The 20,295-nt window shown below is 36.5% G+C and overlaps 1 protein-coding gene across 2 annotated transcripts in view; it reads left to right on the top strand.

The window, feature by feature from the left end:
• Window positions 1-2,111: 2,111 nt before the first annotated feature.
• Window positions 2,112-20,295, top strand: part of LOC120715171 (sodium-coupled neutral amino acid transporter 3-like) — a 31,226-nt gene continuing 13,042 nt past the window's right edge. The window contains exons 1-8 of one of the 2 annotated variants that reach the window (XM_040002023.1): window positions 2,113-2,361; window positions 12,610-12,775; window positions 13,135-13,155; window positions 13,318-13,399; window positions 13,520-13,635; window positions 16,331-16,404; window positions 16,939-17,031; window positions 18,895-18,976. In XM_040002023.1, coding sequence (XP_039857957.1) covers window positions 12,672-12,775; window positions 13,135-13,155; window positions 13,318-13,399; window positions 13,520-13,635; window positions 16,331-16,404; window positions 16,939-17,031; window positions 18,895-18,976 — 572 coding nt within the window. In that variant the 5' untranslated portion in view covers window positions 2,113-2,361; window positions 12,610-12,671. Of the gene's footprint in view, window positions 2,362-12,609; window positions 12,776-13,134; window positions 13,156-13,317; window positions 13,400-13,519; window positions 13,636-16,330; window positions 16,405-16,938; window positions 17,032-18,894; window positions 18,977-20,295 lie in introns of both variants that reach the window. The other variant, XM_040002033.1, reaches the window with a different exon arrangement.

Raw genomic sequence — 20,295 nt, 5'->3', positions numbered from 1 at the left:
ACTTTAAGCAGATTATCTGAAGCAAGCATCAAATCAAGACATGCCACCTTTCCTCTCCTAAGCACAACCACAATGAATGAGTGATCTGTTAGCCAGCTTGTGCTAAAAAAAAAAGGTATTGTCTAATGAAGTTGTATGTGAAAAAGCTTGGCAGTGATTCTCTTGGCAAAGAGAATCATCGCTAAATCTGCAGCATTACTTCCGTGCCTTGAACTACTGCTTTGCTCCATATTTAGCACGTCTAGTGTGATGGATGAAGGCAGCTGTTTTCAGGAAAAGGCTCTAAAAGCTCACTAAGCACCAAACTGCAATGTTAGCACCTATCTGCTGAACAAATGTGAAGCATTTTGAACCAGAATAGCTATAAGCACATAGCAAATAAGAAGAAAAAGCCAAGCTAAAATCTCTCTGATTCAACTCTACATATGGTTAAGCAGTAAGACAAATATGACAAATAGATCATGTGATCCCACTTGTTAAAAGATGAAAACTTGGCATCACTCAAAAATATGCATCTTACACCATTTAGTGCAGGCTATTGGTGATCTCAGACTGGGTTATTGTTTCAGTCACTCCAATACATGCTCAGTCCTCTTGAAAAGTCAGGGGAATTGTGTGTATAAATATCACCATCTGTTATTGTTGTGTTTTGAGGCTCCTCTGAGCTGTTCTACATTTAACATTTACTTACTGTTTGGGCCAAATTTGACCTCTTTTGAGATGTGATTATAGTAAAAAAAAAAAAAAGTACCCTGTATAATATCCATATAGATGGTAGTTATGGTGATGTTTTTATGAAAACAGCAGTGAGGAGTAATGATAGTAATGGTTATATGATTGTCTAGTAAATCCCAGCATTTTCAAAACGTTATCGCCATTTCACTTTCTAAAATATATTTGAACCCTTACAGCTGTTGTGTTTTCATGTCTTGAACAAAGCAGAAATAAGGTTTCCCTGCTCTCTGAAACATCCATTAAGAATTAATCATCTATTTGTTGGCTTTTTATACATTCTAAACAGATCTGTAGTTCAGATTTTGATATTATAAAGAAATTATTGGCTTTGGTCAAAACTCACCAGGACCCTACAGTGAAGGCAAAGACATGTGTAAGGGTTAAGAATGTGTTTATGGAGGTGTGAATGAGCATTAATCTGTTAATTAGCGTCTCTAAATCTTCCTTCAATCAGCATGACCTCTAGAGGACGCTAAAGTGACATTTAATTTAAGTTGTCTTTTGCTTAAAATAATTTAATGTCGTGGCAACAGTTTAAAACTACATGATTCATTTCTGCAGTATAACCATACCTTTATGATATACTTGTAAGCTATGTAATAGCCAGTTATTTGATCCAATCTGGGTTGCAACTCTTGCTTCACACTAGGCTTGTTTATTTTATGTTTTAATATTTTATCTACAACTACACTATTTTTGTCTTTCATTGGTTTCCTTTTATGGTCTATTCTACTGAATTCTGATAATTGTCTGTATTTGTGCAGCTGCTGGCTGGTGATATTTCAGGTTAAGATATCTTAAACTTTAATAACTCATACCTGCACCAAAGCCACATCTCAAATCAATTTATTGATTTCGATTAAGAAAAATAAATACATAAAAGAAAGTGTGATCCATTGGTAAATACTTGTCTGAGTGCCAGAAGCAAACAAGTGACCTCCTCACCTTTGCAATTTTTTGTGAGCGAGCAGAGGAAACCACTGGATCCAACACAAGACACAATTTAAGAAAAATAATGTACTAATACAGCTTTTCAGTGCAGGAACCACGGTATGCGGAATATAGGGAGACAAAGATGAACGCGCGTATTTGGCACTGTCGGGCTTTTAAAAGCTTTCAGACAATTAGGACACGTATGTGAAACTTAGCAGGACGTCTCCTCTATTATCAGACAGATTTAAGAGCCGTGCAGTTAAGTTCTTCATTCCGAAGACTTGAGTAATCACTGCCTGCTGAAAGTCAGATTTTTTTTTCTCATATTCGCTCACAGGCTCACTCACAGAACCAAGTGGCTGAAAACTACATCGAGCAACGCGGCTAAATACCCGGCGGGGGCGGCGGGGGTTGCAAAGGAGGCGGACCTACCACGACCCCCACAGTTGGAGCTTCAAATGGTTTTACAATGCAGACCATCTCTCAAAGAACAGTTTGCGGCCACTGCATTGGAAAGAGACGGTACAAATGTGCGTAAAAATCCACGAATACAGATAGACAGATAGATGGGCAACTCTCACCTTCCCTGAGGAAAAGAAAGACACGCGAAACGCACGAAAGGAGAGCGAGGTCATCAGATTGTTCCCACTTACCAGCGGAATTATCGTGGAAGCTTCGTGATACGAGCTTTTGGTAAGACATCACAATCCTGTCTTTTTTATTTATTTGTTTTATTTATTTATTTATTTTTTAGGGGAATGGCTTTGTTACTTGTTGTGACTGACATATTTCCAGGTTTTTCTGCCTTCACTGAGAGATGGACACTTGTAAAATAATACTTTAAACCTTTATTGCAATCTTTTGATTTTCATTCAACCACGCAGGAATATAGTAACCTAAGGGGAAAGCAATGAAGAAGACATAAAGGAAATTGTAGCTTCACTCTTTGGATATATAGGCTATAGCTTTGTTTCCTAAAAGGGGGGTGATCAATGAAGAAAGAATAGCTCGGTCCCTCTGGAGTGAGCGCCAAGAGCAGATGTCACGACTATGCGTTTCATCCAGGGCAACAAACTGGTGCTCATCCATTGTTGTTGTGAATCTTTCTTAAATATAAACCGATGCGCCTGAAAGTTACTGTAGCGCAGTTGCAACAGGTAAATCCAAGCTGGACGAATGCCTACGTGAGCAGTATGTGACACAGAAACGGGTTTGATCGCTTATACGATTCCTATTTTGAACTAATTGTTTTCAAAGGAAGGTGTAAAACTTTGACATGTTGTGACCCCAGTGTCCCAGTATTCTTACAGGTTGTAGAACAGGCTACTTCCCTGCGGTTTAGGCTGTAGCACATGCAGGCACATGGTATGGAGTAGCTAAGCCCTTTCCTTTTCCTCCTCTTAGCGAAACCATATCCGACGGAAACTAAAATTTTTTCCGACTTAGTTCACCACAAGGTGACAAACATCTAACAACGGCAAGAGTGGATCACTAGCTATAAACACCATTAGGAACTAAGAGCAGCCCTTTAAAGCACTTTAAAGTCTGCCTTTGTTACTGTGGGCTGAAGATTAAGCGCGATTACATTATTACATTTCATTTCTATGTTGTGTCACTGAGGTTTTTGTGAACTAAATATTCGCTGCTTTTCTGTTTTCTTAAGCTGAATGTGTCTTGATTTGTATCAGGCTACTTCTGCTGTATTTTTACTTGATTTGTTTATTTGTGGTGATTTTAATTTAGATAATGCTGTGAAATGGATTTTTATCCCATTCTAAGTATAAACTAGGCTTATGTGTTGACCAATAAAGAGGCTACAGTTCAGTTAAATAAATAAATAAATTGTAACAGGTAATAAATACATTTAAAATGAGCCATTTTCATCTGAAGATGCCTAAAATAAACTGGTTTCAGCTACTTGACTGTGAGCATTTGTTTTGTGAGAAACTGAAAGCCAAATGATAGTACAACAAGATGATGGGTGGAAGATTAGTGAGAGTGACACTTTTTGTTTTTTTTAATTTTTGCATACAGTGTGCATTCTAGCTCTGAGTATATAATTAAGAATTTACAGTGGCTGTTTATGTTGAAAAGTTGCTTAACTGTAAAGTGTTCTGCAGCAATAATAACAATACTTACAGTAAAACTGTTTGGGCCAGGTGGTTTCATGAAGCTGCAGTTTTGTTTTGCTTTGTTTTGAAATCAGCATAACAGCTTGTGTTAATGTAGGATAAAACTTAACAAGTGGGCTGCAGGCGGCTGGCTTAGATTTTCCTTTTGCTGGAAATGTGTGGAAATGTGGTAGGTGGGGAAATGGTGAATGTTTTTCTGCAATGGCTGTCAAGATCTTTCGACCCCAAGCTGCTTAAATGCGCGTGTTGACTAGATGTGTTCGACTGTGACATATTGGGGGGAAAAAATTTGGTTTCCAGGTACTGTGAGAGAGGGTGTATGTGTTTGACTTTGGTCCCTATCGAAACCCCAGTGTGGGGTTTTGTCCTGGGGTCATTATAGTGCAGAATGAGCAGATAAGCCTTGTGTAATGAACAAAGTGACTAGGAGTTTGAGCAGGAACCTGACAGGTGCACAGTGAGTGGAAGTCAGTGTTTTATCCATGTGGGATGCAGCCAGCTGTACTCATGTGTCACATTAAAGAGACCTGTGAAATGTTGTATTTAAGACAGTCTAACTGTCATGTGTCAGGTTATTATTATCTTTGTCATGGGTCTCATAATCTTTGTGGGTTGAACCAGACTTCATCATGCGCCAGTGTCTATTTATATTGAAGTCATTAGAAAGTCATAGTCGTTTGTTGATATTGTTTATATTGTGTGGCATAAATGCATTTTGTTCAGCATTTTATGAGACAGTTAAGATTGAAAAGAGAGCTCTAATTCTGTTCAGAGTGGATTTTTTAAGCTTTTATCCCCCAAGTTTGTTCCCTGTGGATGAATATGCACTGACATGTTAATATATGATGACTGAAATATTCCACAATGAGCCATAGATTTTGTATTTATATTTGTACTTGTCCTAAAGAATTGCCTTGGCTATTTAGTCTAATGTTTTGTAACCCCAAGAAATCCCCTGAACGACAATTAATAATAATAAAATGTTAGATAGCAGCTGTTCAAATTTCAGCTCATTATTTCGATTTCTAACTCATAGCATTCATGCATCATTTTTGGCTGCAGCAGACATGTTTTCCAAGGAGTGCTGAGTGAAATCTACTCAACACCATACATCAGACAGAGTTAGACTGCCTGGAGAACATGAAAAAGTAAGATATTTCCCTCAGTAGAGACAATAACTGGACTTCAAATGAACAATAATGATAAATTCTGGATCTGATGGACAAAATTATTGCTCTGTGTGTACTGACCCATATGGGTAAAATTATAGAAAACACTAAGGTTTCCCATTCCCTCAGTAAATGTTTAGGTTTTATGTCTATATCCCAAAAGCCTGACTTTACAATTTACTCATTAAAGTGGTCACTTTGATAGGTTTTCCTCATACAACATTATTACTACATTCATCCTTCTTTCTCAAAAGTGTTTCATGGAAAAATGTGAAAAGGGACACTTAATTGTTCAAATCATAATATGAGACATAAAAGCCCTCAGAGACAATGTAATAAAAACATACAACATAAAACATTTATTATTTTTTCCCCCCATGTAGTAACAAGGAATCAAAATATCCGTAGGCCTTTAAGCCAGGGTACCTGCTATAATGCTTCCACTGCAATCACTTTATTCTCGCATTGATGTGACATTTAATAATTTTGTATTTTTTAACTGTTCAAATAAAACAACACCCTGCACTGTCAGTAATTCACCTGTTAAAAATGAAAAATGCAACATCCTTGTGATGCAGTGTAAAAGCTGCCTGAAACACATGCACAGAGTATGATTACTCAGTACTTCCCGCTGCAAACTCCTAGTTACCAAACTGTGCTTCAGAAAAATGTCCTGCAGTTTATCAAGTAATGATAATTAATGAGAGTTAACTATTTGCTTAAATAACTTACCAAACTGTTTTGGCTAAAAATTGAATCAAACAGCCCCTTTAAAAAAAGCTGGTTGTAGTTACTTCTTACTTCCTTTTGATAACAGTAGGACATATACTTTTAATATTAAAAGAAATATAGTTGGTTTATTATTATTGCACTGCACTGATTTTTCACTTTGCTCATGTATGGCACAGATGTATATGGCTAATTCTTGTTATTCAGAAGATCTTCTTTGTAACACTGTAGATTACAAAAAAATAGTGTTTGTTAATAAACACTTAATTACAGCTGATAAATATATGTAATCTCTTATTCTCAAGGTACAAAGTCATTCTACTAATCTTGGCCTGTCTTGTTAGATAGTTGAAGTTGAGAGGTCATTTATAGAAAGCATTACAGTGGCTTTATTAACACTAAAGCCTCCTTAACTGCTTTAGTGCTAATAAAGCATAATAATTGCATAATTTGCACAATGTAAAATACATCTATATATTTGCTGGGTTTCAACACGATACAAAATTTTGTTTGTTTTTTTAAACTATTTTTTTTACTACAAATGGGCAAAATCAGTTCAAAACCATAGTAGCAACAAATGTAAAACTCTTCTAAAAGGATCAAGACATTACTGATAACTCAAGCTGTCTTTGAACCATCCTGGTTAAACTAATTTGAAGTATCTTTTACTGTCTTCTTTCCATGGTGACTTCGTTCTGTGTTATCAAGCCTGAAACCCGGTGCTGTTCTCTATAACTGCATATGTGCGCTTGTCTGTTGTATTTTATTTCTTTGTGTATTTGTCATGAACCTATGTACGTTTGAGTGTTTTTATCTTCTGTGTTAAACACAGTGACCATATAATGATTGTATAATAAAATGTGAATCATAAATAAAATGTCCTACTCTTTTTTAAATTTTGCTTTATTATTGTCTATAACATTTTACATCTAGCATTAATTATAAAGATTGTAGACAGGAGAATCTGGGAAAACTTGCATAAATAATCATAAATAATAGCTTTTATATCTACTCGGACTTGTACAGGTGCTTGTACTGACTTCCTTTGGAACAATTCGGGATGTATCAATTAGGCTTAAAATAAAATTTGACATTTTATGGTTCCTAGATCCTAAAGTGTCAGCCTCTGGGATGTGTAACTCACAACTTCACCTACCATCAGGGTGCACCTGAACACCCGTACTGATGAAATATGGGGAGGTTTGTTGGGCTGTTTGCTATTGCTCTACAAATCATCCTTTATCGGACAACTGAGCCTAATGTTTTCAACTAAATCTTTGTACAAACACAGACTGTATTGTCTGCTTGCACAACTGCACATTGAATTTCGTCCTTGTGTGCTTTCTAGTGGTGGTGCTTTATTTTATGACCCTTTAAATGATTTAGGCAGCTTGTAAGTGATGACTAAGAAAAATAAGCCAAGATTATTTTATTGAATTTATAGAGGGTTCAACCTTAGAGATGGAAGACAGTTGTACCAAAGCATCAAGTTGCTTAAATAAATGTCTATCATGTTTATTTTTTACTTTATTTATGCAGTTCAGCAAAAAGGCAATTTCAGAACTACTTGGGGGTAGTTAAAGCTAAAAACAGAAATGTTTTATAGTTAACAGCACTCCCTTTTTTTGTTCCTGCAACTATTTTCTTTTTATGTAGTCTTTAATGTCCATGTCTGTTTGATTTAACATACATTTGATGTTATACATTTGTATAATATATAATTTATACAATTCATTTCTAAATTAAACACCTCAGTTTTCCTTCAAAATGAATGGTTAGAATACTTTTAGTATACTTTCTAGTCATGCCTGTTTAAAGTAAAATAAAACATCTGTTCTTTTGAACTGCTTAAAACGTTCGTGTTAATATAAAGGTTTTAGTTGTTGAGAAACCTATCATGATAAATGGAAAGACTATGTAATTCAAGTTCTGGCTGTAATGCAAGACATGAGCATGTGGTCCCCTGTCCCCTGGAAGCACGTGGATTAGGATGAGCTGGTGCTGCCAGGCGCTCTTGGCTGAACCTCGTGCCACATGCGCCTTTCTCATCTACATGTGCTTGCCTGCTCCCCACTGTCCCGTGTTTGTCGCGTGCATGCCCTGCTTTATGTCCTAGTGTCACAGGAATAGATGCTCTGGTTTTAATGATAAGAAAAAATATATAAATAGCTCCTCTTACTTGAACCTTTAACCTTGAATTGTCAAAAAAGAGAGAAAGAAATCAGCTAATCTTTAACCCTCCCACTTGTTCAAACATTTCAAATGTCAGATAAATATAGTAGCTCAAAATGAGACTTTTCAGTTTTTGTCACTTCGTTGCTGAAAACAAAACTCATTTGGAATCTATATAAAGTCTAAGAGTTATTGAAATTATGTTAAAGCAAGTTTTAAATCGATACCTTTTTAGAACCAGCCCGCATTTCAACAGGTTTTAGAGCTAAATTTCCACGTAGGTGGGGTAATTTCTTAGGAAAGAAAATGACCAAATTCACAGGTCAAATAGTTTTAGGAGTGAACGTCACAAATTTTCACGGGACACAAATTGAATGGGTATACGCTTAAAAAAACCCAGGCTTCTGGATCAGTGACAAGCTATGCTCTTTAAAATTATGTTATATGTGTTAGTATAAAGAAATAATTTGGCTTTAGTTTACTTTTGTGTTTTATGGGAACATTTAAGTGGAAATCACTGGCAAATATTTTCTGTATTTGTCAAAGTTCTATACTGAGATATGTCCCAGCTGTAGCAGCTGTGACATTTTCCTAATATCTCCTACAATTTTCAGAAACTTTTTCATGTGTCTATTAACTTTTTGTACTCTGAAAAAAGACTCTGAATCTAGAAAAATATGTGGAGCTGGTTTGATTTGTGATATTTCTTTGAAAACAACTTTTTTAAAATTTAAATTTGATATGTATTTGCTAAGATATGCTGCAAAGTGCCTCATATCTATCATATCTCCTTTTCACAATAATAAAGAATTCTCTGGTTTAGCAAAGCCACACTTCTGGTAAAATTTGTATACAAATCTGTTTTTAACATTTGAGCCAAATTTTATAAACTTTGTGGTAATTTGAGTCCTTCTACTTCTGTAACTAGTAATTATGTGGTACTATGTTATCTTTTCAGTCCATAGTTTGGTAAATCCATTAGGATTTACGGTGCCATCTATAAAAGTCATGCTCCTGTCCTCCCACCTCTGTACTTCAGTGTTGAGACAATATGGTAGTCCTGGCGAGCTTTGTGCCAAACATCCTGATGCCAAATATATTTATGTTGGTCAAGATCACGAGGAGCTCATTGAACAATGATTATCCAGTCATCAAATATATGTTGCTGTTCTATAGCTAAATTGAATCTTGCAGTTTTGTGCTGAATAGCAAACAAGCGTCAGACGCCATCCGCTGAGACTGACAGTGTGGACAATGTCCTTAACATTGTCCACACTGTCACAGAAACACTGACTTCCATTCATAATCCCTGTGCCAAGTCTGAAGCGCTTTCCCTTCTCATATTCACCTCTGCTGTCTGTGGTGTGATCTTAGTAGGACTACCATTGCGGCTCTGATTAGTGTTATGAATCAATTTATATTCCCAATTTCCCAAGACTTTTTATTTCCCAATTTGTCCTGCAACTGTGTTTTCACATAGTTTTAGTTGGCCACCTCTGCTCTTGTAGCCTTTTTAAAGTTTCATCAGACTTTTTATTTCCCCTGGCAGCTCTTTCCATACTTTTGAATAAAGAAATAAATGAGGAAGTTTAAATGTTCATGGGTTATTTTATAAGAGTGTTCTCAGTTGCACTCAGTTTTGTTTCAGTGATCATGCACACACGTGCACACGTGCACACTCACTTTGTTGCATGTGTTTCTACAGTAAGACTTTTATTTTCATTCCCTCTAAATGAGGTTTTTTAGTGGTCATAAGAGGAAATTATGTACTTGTAACATTAGAAATAATGCAATAATTTAGAGAGAATACAGCCTTGAATAATTTGACATTTAACTGACATTGAATAACCTTAACCATAATACTTTTTTATGGTTGTGGTTAGATTATGCTTTTTCTTGCATTAACAGTTTTATCATTTTTTAATGAACCAAACTGAGATTTTTCTTACTTTTCATGGTACTCTATGCAGTACAGAAGAGGATTAGGGCCACTGGAAAAAAAATCTGAGAAAAAAGTCAGAATTCTGAGAAAAAAGTCAGCATTCTGACTTTTTTCTCAGAATTCTGACTTTTTTCTCAGAATTCTGAAAAAAAAATAATGTTGATGAAAAAGTCAGAACTTTTTTCTCAGAATTTTGACTTTTTTCTCAGAATTCTGAAAAAAAAATATTTGATGAAAAAGTCAGAATTCTGAGAAAAAAGTCAGAATTCTGACTTTTTTCTCAGAATTCAGGAAAAGAAGAAAAAAAAAGACGTGCCCACTTTTTTTCCCCCAGTGGCCATAATCCCCTTCCGTAATGCAGCCCTGTGAAACACAGAGTAGTCTATGTTTCAGTAGATCCACCTTTAGCATCGATAACTCAAAGTAATCTTTTTCTGTTTGACTTTATCAGTCTCTTCCATTATTGAGGAGGAATTTTGGCCCACTCGTCTTCTTAATAACACTGCTTCAGTTCATTTACGTTTGTAACCATTCATTTATGGGCAGAGTTGTTCAGGTCTCACAGCAGCATTTCAATCAGGTTGAGGTCTGGACTTTGACTATGTCATTGCAACATCTTGATTCTTTTCTTTTTTTAGCCATTCTGCTGTAGATTTGCTGCTGTGCTTGGGATCATTATCCAGTTGTATGACCAAGTTGGGGCCAAGATTTTGCTGTAGGACAGATGGCCTCACATTTAGAGTACTGGCATACGGACAGCAAGGTGCCCACGACCTGTGGCAAACAGCAAGCCCAAATGATCTTGACAACTGTGTTTGGCAGCTGATATGTTGCATTTGTTGCATTTTGTTCTCACCATGCATGGTGCTGTGCATTATGGTCAAGACATATATGTTGGGTTTTAGATATATAGAAGACCATAACAGAACAGTCACTGCTGTATTTAGGTATAAATGTGATAAAGTCACGAGACAAAACAATAGGCTCTTGTTGTGTTTACTGTAAATTCAGTGATCCCATGCTTTATGGTTGTTCATGAACAAACATAATGACTGTAGTTTCACTCACCATGAGAGGCTCAACATTTTGAGCTCTACATGTTTACGTTTCTAAGTTTGATTTATTTTTGCTTGTTTGCGATTGCTTTTCGTGTGATGGCCAACACTAATCATAAATTGTATCACAAAGTGTATTTCAATTTGAAAATAGCATTCACACAACATTTTCTCCTCTGAATTTACCTCACTGGAAATAATTGCTGTCAAAGGCCAGTGTTGCAACAGGAAGTGTTTACATCAGGGGTTTTTAGGCTGAGGATTGAGGCTACGTTAAGGGACGTGGTATCATTGAGCAAATACTGACTCACCAGATAACATGGTGCAAGGTATCAGTAATGTTAGGTATTTTTTCTTTTTAATTTAAAATCCAGATTTAGATCTTCTTCTTTTTTTAATTGATGAAAGGTATTCATAAATTTGAAGAGCTCAGTACCCGATTGTATTGTGAAGCAGCACGCAGTGTCCTCTCAAGTTTCTTTCCTAGCTTCAGTGGCATTGTATCAATGACACTCTTTAATTGTACACTATGAATAGCCACAGCAGTGATCTTCTGGCAGAGAGGACACTGTGAACACAATTGAGCTGATCTACCCTGGTCACAGCGGAAACTACTAACAACACACCATTGTCTGTCTAAGTTCTCACTGAAGTATAGAAGAGTATTTATTTCTGTTAAAAAGTCCGAGGCAAATTTTAAAGAGCTATTAATTACAGGCTTGCTAATGATAAATGACAAATACTCTGACATTCTCTTCTGACTGTAACTGTGAATACAGCATCCCCCACACTGATGCTACTGTTAAACTGTATAATTATAGTAGCCTCATAATAGCTGTTTTGGAAAGCGCTTTCTCTGTTATTTGAAGCATTTTGTTGTGAGTGATCTGGCATCTCGTTTAATCATACTCATGTTTATATTCATCATCAAGGCCACAGTGTCATTGTGTGGGGATGTCAGCAGTAGCACTAAAAACCAAGGGATCTGGAATATAAAAGACAAGAGCAAATACGGTTATAAAAAAAAAGTACTCTGACTGTGGACTTTGCCTTAGTGATCCTGACTTGTTTGCTTTGCTGCATTCTGAAGTTCTGGAAAGCAGAACATGCATCGTCATATTTCATCCTCACATTTCATTATTTGCAGTTCAGTGTATGGACTGCAGAAACTTCTGAAAAAGAACGAATGAGGTCAGATCCTGTTGTCAGGCGTGTTGAACATCACTCTGTTGACTCTGAGTCATTCCTGTGCTGTACAGATGTATTCTGGATAGAAAAATTTGATAACGTCATGAACACAACATTTTGTTCCAATTTCTAAAAAAGAAAATTAGGCAAAAACAAATGACTTGTTTGTGGCTTGTAAAGTTTAGCTTTCAGTGACGTGGCACAGACAAAGGCAGCCCCAGAGCATATTTCTAGGCCCTCTCTGAAAAGAAGGATTGTATATAAGGGTTTCTTCAGGTCCACCCTTTTCAAGTTTAACAAACTTGCAGAGATGTATATAAGGATATTTTTCACATGGACTAATCAAAAGTCTATGAACTTTTAGAGAAAGCTTGTGTTTCCACAAGCATTAAAAAGTAGCTGGTTGTCTACAACAGGCTGGCTGAAACCACATGTCTTGAGGGCCATTAAGCATGTTAAGTGTACATTGTCTTTATGAAATGGTTTATCCAAAACAAATAAGGCCTCTTGTCTGATATGTTATCTGACTCATGTTTTTTCCACCTCTGCCCTAGATATTCAAGTCACTCATAAGAACTGCTTTAATCGAACGCATACACCAAACAGAGCTTGAATTATGGAGCCTTCTCAATCAGAGATGAACATATTATCAAACGGGAAAAGTCATGACCTCGGCGATGATGTGGGTGTGCCATTGAAAACAATGCTAGATGAGGATCAGTGAGTATTCTTTCCTTATGAATGGCTGCCTTTGTTTAATACAGCTTGAAGCAAGTATTTTTTACGCTTTCCTTTTCGTCTTTCTCTAGTTATACTTGTGTGAAAGCCACAATTTCATAAATCCAATTAACCAATATTCTTTTAAATTCAAATGTCACTGCCAAAGCTAAAAGCAGATGTTTGATTTGTTTTTGCTTACTGTTGTCACTATGATAATTCTCCATTAACATTGAAAATGATGAACAAGATAACAGATGTGGTAAACCACATAAAGTATAACTTCATAAATAATATTCGCTTTTTTAAATGCATGTTTACCTTGTTTTTGTGCTCGCCTCAACTGGTGGATCCTTATACAGAAATGGCACTCAAACAGTCAGGTATGTTTGCAGAGATTTACGTTAAGGGTTTTCAGCTACATATTTGCTCAATACGTCACCTTCAAAGCACATGATTTGCTAGAGTCTGCAGACGATGTTTGCTCACTTTCTTAGTGGTGGATGGAAATGCCATCAATTAACACCTGCAAATCTGGCCTCTAGATATGAAGAGCCTGATGATGGACTGGAGAACGAGGAATTTTTGCCCAACGAAGGCGGAAAGAAACCCATACGTTTCACAGATGTAAGTGAGAAACCCAACAATTATAGCTATATAACATAGGTAACAACATTAGGTTTTATCTTAAATTGGCATTTAATGTATACTCTGTTTTTTATTTATTTATTTATATTGCATTTACAGTTTGAAGGAAAGACGTCTTTTGGCATGTCGGTCTTCAACTTGGGCAATGCTATTATGGGTAGTGGAATCCTGGGTTTAGCTTATGCCATGGCCAACACTGGGATACTCCTTTTTTGGTGAGTAAATGAGTTTTAAAACAAATATTGTCTTAAACATTCCTTTTGGAGGAGGATACTTGTTCACCTTTTATCATTAATTAGATTGATACAATCATTATTTCAAGCCTCGTACAATAGCTTTTACTGTATGGGGACAGTCTATTCTTGCACTGTCAAAAGAAAAGACTATATCTATCAGCATATAGAAAGTTCTGTAGCAGGTAGTTTCAGTGCCTCCCTTATGGATGGATCTACATATTTTACACTGGATGTCTTCTGGCACAATTCTCCCATTAATACTCTCAAATGGGAGCAGACTGGCTTGTGACCTCTTGAGGCTGGTTTTGTAACCCCTACTGGTCTCAACACAGGGATCTTTTGTATATTAAGGAAATGTGTTAACCAGTACACTATGGAGCTAGCATATGGAAAACTATTTTGAGACTAATTCTTAGAACTATGTTCTCATGGCAGTGCCAAGAAACCAGTGAAGACCTCAGGAAATATCTTCACCTAGGAAAGGAATCAAATCAAATCAAATCACTTTTATTGTCACATCACATGTGCAGGCACACTGGCACAGCACATGCGAGTGAAATTCTTGTGTGCGAGCCCCACAGGCAACAGAGATGTGCCAAACACAACAACACAAACGAGCAAAATACAAGAATGGCCGACCTGAAACTAATAAATATATGTACAATATATAATAGTGTATGCATTTCTGGATGTGTATACTAAATATTTTCCTACGTGTGTGTGTGTGTGTGTGTGTGTGTGTGTGTGTGTACACATTTTTACAAATTAAATAGTAAAAAAAAAACAAACAAACAAAAAAAAAACAATAATAATAATAATAATAATAATAAAATATATAAAATATACAGAGTTGAATATGTGCAAAACAAGTGGCATTTATATACAGTGTGGAGTGCATAATGTTAAAGTTCCAGTAGTGAAGCTGAGGTGTCTATGACGTGTTCAGCAGTCATAGACATGTGAGAATGTGAGAACCATGTGAGAATTCTCACATGGATGTAGGGAATCACAGAGATCTTGGTATAAGGAGTCATCCTAAGCGATGCTGTCTGGCCCCACATTTATATTGAACAAGCAAATGTATGACAGCTTCCCACCTGTCAGCAAAAAAACCAAAAAAACAATTAGTCTTTTTCCAACAATTTTCTGACCTCAAGATTTGCTATTCTACTGATATGCAGTGATTAAATTGAAAGGAGGTAAACTAAGTTGTACTTCTCAAAGTAATCTGCTTTTTCAGTGCATGTATAAATAGTACTGATTTATTATATGTCTTAATGTCTTGCAACACATTATATGCCAAGATTGGTTCACTTTTATTTATTGCCTCTCTTAGGCCCCAAGCCTCCTTGCCACATAGGCCAATGAAAGGCCACAGCTCAGAATAACTGAACCTCCAGACCCCATAGAGGCATCCATACAGACAGCTGCTGTTAGACCATGACCCAGGTTTTGCTAGTCATATAGTTTATGTTTAAGTAGCTGCAAAGAAGTGAGACTGGAGCAGAAAATGGCCTCAGCGTCTGGTGAAAGCAGGAAATCAGTTTAGTTTATACAGAGTAGCTCTTGTACTGAAGGAACCTATAGCCTTATGGAATCTTCCTATTAGTACTTGCATTAGAACTGTATAGTGTATGATTAGCACAAATATAGTTAGAATGTAATATTACATCAAGCCAAATTTAACACGTACAGAAAAATAAGTAATAAATAAGTACAGCAAAATAAGTATGTTTATAGATGTCTGTATTATAACCACATTAATGCTAGAACAGGTGTTTCAGCCACTGAAACAGCTATCCAGACTGAAAAAATACTACTGAAAATACATGATACTGCAAAGTTTATAGATCTGGCTGGAATAAGTATTTCAAACAGTTGCAATTAAATTTGATATAAACACTTCACATATAAAGGCTAATTTACATCATGAAAAGCTGACAGATGTAACACTGCCTGTGTAGCTGGATTTAAGAAATAAGTGCTTAATCCTTCGGGATTGTATTCTGATTCTGAAAGTTCAAGTTTTTAAAACATGTTTATTGCCATCTTGTGCCAGTAGAGAACGTGACATCATGTGGTAGGTTTTTTTGCGGTCAATAGACTTACATTAGTTTATGTTAGCTAACAAAACTAATAACTCAGGAGAAAATAAGGACATCCATCCATCCAGTCGCTTCCGCTTATCCTTTTCAGGGTCGCAGGGAGTGCTGGAGCCTAAAATAAGAACAGTAAAATAAAATGAAATATAAAAAACATCAGTTTTTCACTTTTGTCCTGCCCTTGGCTATATCAATGAGTTTTATGTTAAAAGTGAGGATATGCTGTCCAGCTGTCACTCTCTGTCTCTAAAGCAGTAAGTGGTTCTTCATTGTTTGGTTAGCTGCACTCAAACTGGAAAATCCACCTGTTAGCCATAATGTTTGGATTTGTAAAGCACTTTATGAATGAGATTAGTATGGGGAGCGGGTTTGAGACAGGTGACAGGTGGAAATAAAAAACCTGGAGTCAGAAACTGATTTTTTCTTGTGTGGTCATATGTACTGTGCGGCACAATCAGCTGATGCAGTCAGTGCTAATTTATGACCACAAAATATCATGAATCAAAAAACAAATTTCAGGATAATAGTGGTATAGAAAATAACGAGTGTGTGACTTTTGTTTTTTGTCACAGGTTTCTTCTGACTGCGGTAGCAGCTCTGTCATCCTACTCTATTCATCTGCTGCTCAAATCCTCAGGCATTGTGGGTAAGCATTGTGTCATTTCTCAGTGTTTTGAAAAGAAATGGTACAATTACATGTTGTAAAGTTCTCACATCGAAAATCGCCTGGAGATTGCTATTGTGGTTGCCATTAGAAAAGGACAGCTTATAAAGTTAGAAAGATCAAAAACCGCTTAATGTCAAAGAGTGCTTGACTGAAAAAAAGGTTATGTGAAAAAAACTTTATCAACAAATAAAGTATTCATAATTTAAATGTATTTTTAAAAGTCAATTTTGTATAGAAGGATTTGATTTTCAGTCATCGCGACTTGTGTAATGCCCCGTCTCATTAAATAAAGACATTTTGTTTTGTTTTTTTATTCTGTAATTTGAGGTTTCGCCGAGTTAAAATTGTCTAGGCAAATTTTAAAACTAGAAAAAAAGTCATGTCAGCGTACTCTCTATTTATCTAAGTTGTGCAGTCATTTGTCAACCCCTCTGAAAGCGTCTCGTTGTGTTCCTTGGACAGAGATCATAGCAAATATAACTAAATTTGTGATTGTTTGTAATCTGCTTACAGGAATCCGAGCTTATGAACAGCTGGGGTACAGGGCCTTTGGCAATCTTGGAAAAATAGCTGCTGGCACAGCAATCACCCTGCAAAATATTGGAGGTGAGGAGACAGTGTAGGTTTGGAACATGTTCGCTCATGTGTTCTTCCACTGGCCTGAAGCTATAAACTGATTTCACTTCAATTCAATTCTGTTATATGCTTATTGCACCAAATCACTTCAAGGTGCCTTATACTGTAAGGTAAAGACCCTATAACTATAGTCAAATAAGCCATTAGTATTACTTTGGCTTTTGGTCCTATTTACAAGTTTGGGATATGATAGAGTATTAACAATGAAGTAGCTGCTTATAAGTAGCTGTATTCCTTGTGATTTTGACATTAAAAAGATTTGCTCTTCTTACTGACCAGAGAGTTGTTGAGACAAACTAGGTCATACCTTCTTCCTTAAGCATGAACTACTCAACCCAGCTTCTTAAGAAAAAAGCCACAGTTTACCCTGTTGATTTCAGAATTATTAAAATCACTAAAGAAAGCTACTTTTTTGCTGCTCCCTTGTCATAAGGGGTAGTGTGTGTAAATCACAACACCATTTTTGAAAAGAAAATAATCATAATCAGTCATCAGTATGAGTTATATATATATATTTTTAATAAATTCTAACACAGATTTCAACCATTTCTAAGCAAAGAAGCAGCCACAGTTAATGTAGTCACTTGAGTTAGGCCTAGGATATAGCTCCTCAGGCTGGTTTAGATTGTACCTTTTAAAAAGAACATATTCAGAAATCAGTAAGTTTTTCTGATCTCTGGCGTTCCACAATGCTCCATCATTGGTCCTTTGTTGTTAGAAAAAAAACCATGTCTGCAGTTACTTGAAAATGGAGCTGCTTGATTACTAACAGACTCAAAAAGATAAAGCTGCTTTCCTTTCTTCACTAACGATTAGCTTTGGTACTGATTGTAAGATTACATTTGATGATTACATTTAAAGCATTTCATGGCCTACAACAACAAAAACATTTCATCAAGTGAAACTGAAGCAGTCAGTCCTGTGAGTGTCATCGGGCAACAGTGGCGTTTCCTAAGACCAGAGTCAAGACAGATGAAAATTATCTGTGAAAGTCACCTTAGATTATCACAGTCATTGATGTTTTTTTGTTTTGTTTTTTTCACTCTTTCTTTAAACTTGACTTTAAAAATGTTCTTAAATGCATTTTTCAGCTCTATCTTGTACTTAATTATTTATTGTAGGAGAGCTTGATTATATGTTTTAGTGTGATGTGATTTAATGTGATTTTAATGTGCCTCACAAAGCTTCTTAAGCTCTAAATTAGTCCATAATTGAGATAACCCCATACTGATTTCATAACTAGTTTGCTGCTGCTACGTGATAAGATCTGGTGCGATCTGTATCCAGATAACTGAAAAGGGGAAAATATGTTAATGCAAGCTGTAAATGCATAAGCATGTCACTGTGATCAGTCATACCACTCACTACCACTAACTTCACCTGCTCCTTCTAACCAAAACATTCCGACAGAAGTTGCAGATATTACTCATAGGTATAACAATTGCACTGTAAAGAAGCTACATAGCATAATTGTCATTGGAAAACTGACCTTATTTTTCAACAAATACCCATTTTTGCTTGAAAGGTAACAGAGTCTATCGTCCCAGCTCAGCTAAGTTATAATCTTAAACCTGTTTCAAAGCAATAAAGTTTTGGTGCCAACGATAAATACTGAAAGTAGTAAAAGTTAGTAAAACATCCAATTTCCCAAAAGTACAAAGGACGTGACCACAGTGTCCACAGTAGTAGCGACGGCTGTGTCACCTATGTAAACATGATGTGGTAAGTGTACTTGTGTCATGGTTTTTCTGATGTCTGTTTGGTTAGCGTGTGTACTTGCACTGTGGTTTACTTCACCACATGTTACATTTCCCCTGTCTTGTCTTGTTACAGCTATGTCCAGCTACCTTTACATTGTTAAATCTGAGTTACCGCTGGTCATCCAAGCTTTCCTGAAGGTTGAGCCCAACAGCGAGTGAGTCTTGTCATTTATGTCCTTTTCAGTACATGAGCACATGAGTCTTGCCTGTTGTTGACCCAGAGCTGAGACACTGTGTGCAGGGTCATGGGGCCTGGCCCAGTTTGCAGCATTTACTGAGTCAGTTGGTTTGGGGGTGTAATGAGAATGGGAGCCTGGAATTGGCTGAACAACAGGAAGGACATGATTGGGCATCTGATACTAAAGTACACAACATCAATCCTCACTACTGTCAGCTTGTAGAGGCAAGCACTGTCCACGTCAGAGTTATGCCAGAGACACGGTCTGCATAAGGCCACGGAGGACTGAAGTAGATTCCAGCTGTCTGTTTAAATCTAAAAAAACCTTGTGCTCAAAATGGATTGCAGCTATAATACTTATGTGCTGCAGCCTAGACGGTCTGAGGGCAGATATTCAATAACTCAAGATACTCAACAGAATACTTTATTCAGTTCAATTTAGTTTTATTTATATAATGCCAACTAGCAAGATTACACATGTCAGGGCATAATGTGCAGACCTTCTGAGTTAAATGGGCTTGACACAAGATTTTCATCTAAGCATGGGGCTTGTTCCAATTGTTGCTCGTTTGTGTATTTTAGTGGAATTTTCCTCTTGCTTGGATAGACTCCAGCCGCCCCCATGACCTTGTATTCAATAAGCAGAAGGGAATGAATGATGCATGGACTCATAATTACATAATTGTTCAAGTCGTAGGTGCTTCAAATATTTAAAGTCATAAAAAAAAGACCTTCAGTTGTAAGGGGTCTTGCAACACATAGTGTGGCAATCCAGAATCCTGACCTCAACATTATTAAGTCTTAAGATTAAGATTAAAACCAACTGAGACAACCTAAACCAGGGGTAGGCAACCTTTCTGATGGCGAGTGCCATCTAAAATTTCCTCAGAAGTCAGTGTGCCATATGATTGCATTAGCAATAAATTTAATAACGCTCTATATTAACAGTTACACAATATATAGAACCACTTTATAGAATGATATTAGTTTGCAGATGTTGGCAGCTATCAGCGAATAATTATCAGCTGTTTTGAAACAAAAAAAGACACTTTTTATCCATAACAAGAACTCCATAACAGCAAATGAACTGTACAACAGAAAATGCAAATGCTATTTATGGTCTCCTCACAACAATGATAAGAAAAATAAACTAAGCCAATATGGCATGTCTGTTAATACAGAAACACACATGTTAGTGTGATCTCTGGCCTCCCACTCAGAGACAGAGGTCTCCAAGTGTCCAGCATTCAAGAGCTACCTGAGGACACTCATGTGAGAGAAAATCTGCTCACACAG

The sequence above is a fragment of the Simochromis diagramma genome, unplaced genomic scaffold (genome assembly GCF_900408965.1).
Source record: "Simochromis diagramma unplaced genomic scaffold, fSimDia1.1 OVJJ01000320.1, whole genome shotgun sequence".
NCBI classification, from domain to species: domain Eukaryota; kingdom Metazoa; phylum Chordata; class Actinopteri; order Cichliformes; family Cichlidae; genus Simochromis; species Simochromis diagramma.
This window is presented reverse-complemented; position numbering and strand designations above follow the sequence as displayed.